The sequence below is a fragment of the Pongo pygmaeus genome, chromosome Y, assembly GCF_028885625.2.
Source record: "Pongo pygmaeus isolate AG05252 chromosome Y, NHGRI_mPonPyg2-v2.0_pri, whole genome shotgun sequence".
NCBI classification, from domain to species: domain Eukaryota; kingdom Metazoa; phylum Chordata; class Mammalia; order Primates; family Hominidae; genus Pongo; species Pongo pygmaeus.
Window position 1 is genome coordinate 2,090,618 of NC_072397.2, and position 5,909 is coordinate 2,096,526.

The 5,909-nt window shown below is 45.0% G+C and overlaps 1 protein-coding gene across 1 annotated transcript; it reads left to right on the plus strand.

Annotated features, from left to right (window-relative positions):
• The first annotated feature begins 4,560 nt into the window (after positions 1-4,560).
• LOC129024529 (translationally-controlled tumor protein-like) lies at positions 4,561-5,334 on the plus strand. Its single transcript, XM_054473408.2, has one exon. It carries the CDS (start codon positions 4,596-4,598, stop codon positions 5,112-5,114), a length of 519 nt encoding a protein of 172 aa, XP_054329383.1. The 5' UTR covers positions 4,561-4,595; the 3' UTR covers positions 5,115-5,334.
• Positions 5,335-5,909: the final 575 nt, after the last annotated feature.

The window sequence follows — 5,909 nt, forward strand, 5'->3', positions numbered from 1 at the left end:
TGTATTCATTCTCAAAGCCAGCCTCATTTTTATTAGTCACAGTTTTGAATTATTTACTTGTTCCTTTCATTAGAATTGAAAAATGGTATTTTAGATTGTTTCAGATGTCTGTGCCTTAAAGTAAATGAAAGTGGGAGCTGAAAGAAATCTATATCTTTCTCACTCTGAGAGCAATTCGTGGACATTCCCTTCTGCTTATAGCTTCATAGGAGTTTTAAGTGATTTTAAAATACAGGACTTCCAGTTATATTGGGGGAATGTTTTGTTTTGTTTTGTGATGGAGTCTTGCTCTGTTGCCCAGGCTGGAGTGCAGTGGCATGATCTCGGCTCACTGCAACCTCCACTTCCCAGGTTCAAGTGATTCTCATGTCTCAGCCTCCCAAATAGCTGGGATTACAGGCACAAGCCACCATGCCCGGCAAATTTTTTGTACTTCTTTAGCAGAGACAGGGTTTCACCATGTTGGCCAGGCTGGTCTCGAACTCCTGACCTCAGGAGATCCACCCGCCTCGGCCTCCCAAAGTGCTGGGATTACAGGTGTGAGCCACCGCGCACCCAGCTGATTTTTTTTTTTTTTTTTTCCTGAGTCTCAGTCTGTTGCCCAGGCTGGAGTGCAGTGGTGCAATCTTGGCTCACTGCAACCTCCGCCTCCCAGGTTCAAGCGATTCTCATGTCTCAGCCTCCCAAATAGTTGGGATTACAGGCACGAGCCACCACACCCTGCAAATTTTTTGTACTTTTTTAGCAGAGACAGGGTTTCACCACGTTGGCCAGGCTGGTCTCGAACTCCTGGCCTTAGGTGATCTGCCCGCCTCGGCCTCCCAAAGTGCTGAGATTACAGGCATAAGCCACCGCGCCCGGCCAGGAGAATGATTTATCAGTGCAAGTTGTTTTATTACTGATAAACTACTGGAGAATGGATGCACATTTTTCTTGAACTTTCTTTCTTTTCTTTCTTTCTTTTTTTTTTTTTTGACAGGGTCTCATTCTGTCACCTAGACTGGAGTGCAATGGCGGGATCATGTCTCACCTTAGCCTTGACCTCCCAGGCTCAATGATCCTCCCATCTCAGCCTCCCGATTAGCTGGGGACTGCAGGCACACACCATGATGCTCAGCTAATTGTTTTTTCTTTTTCTTTTTCTTTTTTTATTTTTTTTGAGGCGGAGTTTCACTCTGTCACCAGGCTAGAGTGCAATGGCTTGATCTGAACTCACTGCAATGTCCACCTCTCGGGTTCAAGCGATTCTTGTGCCTCAGCCTCCCGAGTAGCCAGGATTACAGGCACGTGCCACCAGGCCCAGTTAATGTTTGTATTTTTAGTAGAGACAGGTTTCATCATGTTGGCCAGGCTGGTCTTGAACTCCTGACCTCAGCTGATCCTCCCACGTTGGCCTCCCAAAGTTCTGTGATTACGGGCATAAGCCACTGCATCCAGCCTAATTTTTATTTTTTTTTTTTGTAGAGATTGGGTTTCACCATGTTGTCCAGGCTGGGCTCAAACGCCTGGGTTCAGGTGATCCTCCCTCCTCGACCTCCCAAAGTGCTGGGATTACAGGCGTGAGCCACCATGCCTGGCCTCTGGGGCTTTCTTTACTTGATTGTTGAGCTGTTTTCCTTGTGGATCATTGAAAGCTATGCCCTCAAAAGGCAAAAACGGGCAGCTCCCTGCATCTTGCATTCAGGTTTCTAAAAACAAACAAACAAACAAACAAAAACAACAACAACAACCAAAAAAAAAACGCGTAAGTCACAGTGACTGCTGGCTTTTTCTTGTCATATTGAATCTCCAAGATGTGCCTTCAGACATTTCCTCTGGGTCTGTTGGAGGATAGGTTTCGTTTGACCTGAGATTTCATTAATTTTCTCCGAGAGGCGTTTGCTTAGATGTTTCCTTCTCACGTGAACCCCTCCTCTCCGTGGTTTGGGTTTTGTTTGGGGGTTGCTTGGGGTTTGTTTGGGGTTTTGTTTGGGGTTTTTTTGAGACGGAGTTTCGTTCTTGTTGCCAGGCTGCAGTGCAGTGGTGCAATCTTGGCTCACTGCAACCTCCACCTTCCAGGTTCAAGCAACTCTCTGACCTCAGCCTCCTGAGTAGCTGGATTACAGGTGCCCGCCACCCCTCCTGGCTAATTTTTGTATTTTTAGTACAGATGGGGTTTCACCATGTTAGCCAGGCTGTCTCGAACTCCTGATCTCAGGCGATCCGCCCACCTCGACCTCCCAAAGTGCTGGGATTACAGGTGTGAGCCACCACACCCGGCCTGCTTTCTTACTTAACCTGATGTAATGTTTTTCACGTGAGTTGGAGTTTACGGAACTTCAATTTCGTTGATGGCCGACTACCCCAGGCACTTCCATTTTATTCCTTTCACCAGATGTTCCTGTTTAACTCCCACATATTAATGTCAAAACATGCTCGTGTTCTTTTGTACAGATAATAAACGTTCATTCATGGGAATACCTCAATGCATAAACATGTGTACTCACCATCCTTCCTCAATTTAAGTGCTTAAAAAAATAACCTCTAGGCCGGGCGTGGTGGCTCATGCCTATAATCCCAGCGCTTTGGGAGGCTGAGGCAGGTGGATCACAAAGTCAGGGGTTTGGGACCAGCTCAGCCAACATGGTGAAACCCCGTCTCTACTAAAGACACAAAAAATTAGCCAGGCGTGGTGGCATGGCGCCTGTAATCCCAGCTACTCGGGAGACTGAGGCAGGAGAATTACTTGAACCCGGAGGTGGAGGTTGCAGTGAGCCGAGATGGCACCATTGCACTCCAGCCTGGGCGACAGGGCAAGACTCGGTCTCAAAAAATAAAATAAATTAAAATAACCTTTAGGCTGGGTGCAGTGGCTCAGGTCTGTAATCCCAGCACTTTGGGAGGCTGAGGTGGGTGGATCACTTGAGGTCAAGAGCTCAGGATCAGCCTGGTCAACATGGCGAAAACCCATTTCTGCTAAAAATACAAAAATTAGCCAGGTGGGGTGGCAGGTGCCTATAATCCCAGCTCCTTGGGTGGCTGAGGCAGGAGAATCGCTTGAACCTGGGAGGTGGTTGCAGTGAGCTGAGATCGCACCACTGCACTCTAGCCTCGGTAACAGAGCAAGACTTCATCTCAAAAAAATAAATAAATAAATAAATAAGTAACCTCCAAGCCATAATTTTAGTGATGGTTTTACTTTGTTTGACATGTACGTTTTAAAAGAAATTTAAAATAAGAAAAAATTATTGAACATAATTATGTTACTCATGATGTGTCCATCCTCACTCCCCCAAAAAATTGGCATCAAAATCTCACTTTGACTCCAAATGTTTACCAAAATGCATTCACTTTCAGCTGAAAGATGTTTTGTGGCCAAAAAGCAAAAAATAACCTGGAAATAAACCAATGCTTCCTCATGCTGCAAAAGGTCTGCTTCAGCTTGATAAGGCGGTCAGGTGTTTGCAAAACATTTCCACCCTCTTTTTTTTTAGTAACAGAAAAGTTGGCACTTCTGCTAGCCCTACATTTTTGCACACAGAAGTTTTCTCAGTTAAAAGCTGCCTGGGACGGTGCCTTCAGCTTGAAATTCTTACGCATCTCTGCATAACACAGTGCTGAATTTTGCAAGTGCCGCCAACAAGAAGCTGTGGCAGGGTGCTGGGAATTTCACAGAAAGCTACTCCCTTTTTCCTACCTGGTTATAGAAATTGCTTTTTCTTTAGAATGTTATAGTTACCCTTTGAATAGTGGCTTATCATTTCAATACATTTTTGTATGAATTTTAAATGCCTATATTCAACCCAACTTTTTCCTTTCTCCTAGGGGACTGCATACCATCAGGACAGTAGCTTGCTGAAAGTTTTAACAATGAATTCTGCAAAAAAAAAAAAAAGAAAAAAAAAAAGAAACCCTAGTTAGAGCCTATGCCAATTTCTCTGGTGTAAATTTTCCTCTTGCGGTTGATTTAAAGGTGCTCAGGTGAGATTATGGAATGCGGATTTGGAAAGAGATATGGCCTGTTGGTTCTCATGAGCTTATACAAGCTACTCCTAGCACCCCTGTATGTCAAGGTGTACAAGGCAGAGAAACATGACAAGCTGGTGATCTTGGGAGGGAAAACCTTAGTCTCCACAGGTGATTGGTTCAAAGGGCGCTATGGCCACAGCAGCAGGAGCACAATCTGATATGGTGTTCAATGCTCCTAGGAAGATGTGTTTAGACCAGGGGTCTCCAACCCCCAGCTGCAAACTTGTACCAGTCTGTGGCCTGTTAGGAGCTGGGCTGCCCAGCAGGAGGTGAGCACAGGGCACCTGTATTTACATCTGTATTTACAGCATCTGTATTTGCAGCTGCTTCTTATCACTGCCATTACCATCTGAGCTCTTCCTCCTGTCAGGTCAGTGGTGGCATTAGATTATCATGGAAGCATGAACCCTATTGTGAACTGCCCATATGAGAGATCTAAGTTGCATGCTCCTTGCAAGAATCTAGTGCCTGTTTTTCCGCCCGCTCCCCCCTCCCGCCGAGCGCCGCTGCGGCTGCACGGCGCTCGTTCCGAGTTTCAGGCTAGTGCTAAGCTAGCGCCGCCGTCGTCTTCCTTCAGTCGCCATCTCATGATTATCTACCGGGACCTCATCAGCCACGATGAGATGTTCTCCGACATCTACAAGATCCGGGAGATCGCGGACGGGTTGTGCCTGGAGGTGGAGGGGAAGATGGTCAGTAGGACAGAAGGTAACATTGATGACTCGCTCATTGGTGGAAACGCCTCCGCTGAAGGCCCCGAGGGGGAAGGTACCGAAAGCACAGTAATCACTGGTGTCGATATTGTCGTGAAACATCACCTGCAGGAAACAAGTTTCACAAAAGAAGCCTACAAGAAGTACATCAAAGATTACATGAAATCAATCAAAGGGAAACTTGAAGAACAGAGACCAGAAAGAGTAAAACCTTTTATGACAGGGGCCGCAGAACAAATCAAGCACATCCTTGCTAATTTCAAAAACTACCAGTTCTTTATTGGTGAAAACATGAATCCAGATGGTATGGTTGCTCTACTGGACTACCGTGAGGATGGTGTGACCCCATATATGATTTTCTTTAAGGATGGTTTAGAAATGGAAAAATGTTAACAAATTTGGCAATTATTTTAGATCTATCACCTGTCATCATAACTGGCTTCTGCTTCTCATCCACACACCAGGACTTAAGACAAATGGGACTGATGTCATCTTGAGCTCTTCATTTATTTTGACCATGATTTATTTGGAGTGGAGGCATTGTTTTTAAGAAAAACATGTCATGTAGGTTGTCTAAAAATAAAATGCATTTAAACTCAAAAAAAAAAAAAAATCTAGTGCCTGATGATCTGTCACTGTCTCCCATCACCCCCAGATGGAACCATGTAGTTGCAGGAAAACAAGTCATGGCTCCCACTGATTCTATGTGATGGCAAGTTGTACACTTATTTCACTATGTATTCCAATGTAATAATAATAGAAATAAAGTGCATAATAAATGCAAAGTGCTTGAATCATCCTGAAACCATCTGGTTGCTATAAAGAACTATCTGAAATTGGGTAATTCATAGAGAAAAAAGGTTTAATTGGCTCATGGTTCCATAGGCTATACAAGAGGCATGGCTGGGGAGGCCTCAGGAAACTTACAATCATGGCGGAAGGTGAAGAAGAAGGAGGCACTAATAAATTCCCCTTCATATATACGTCTATCTGATTAGTTCTGTCCCTCAAGAGCACCCTGACTAATATATACTAGAAATGGCCTCTGTTACCCAGACACGTGCCTCCAAGGAGAAAGTTCTTGGAAGCCAGATGAGTTCTCTCCATGACCTTCAACTCAACACGTGGATGAAGGTGTGGAATGAGGCAGTAGGAAGGGCTCTGAGCCAGGCATGCTGAGAGCTTATC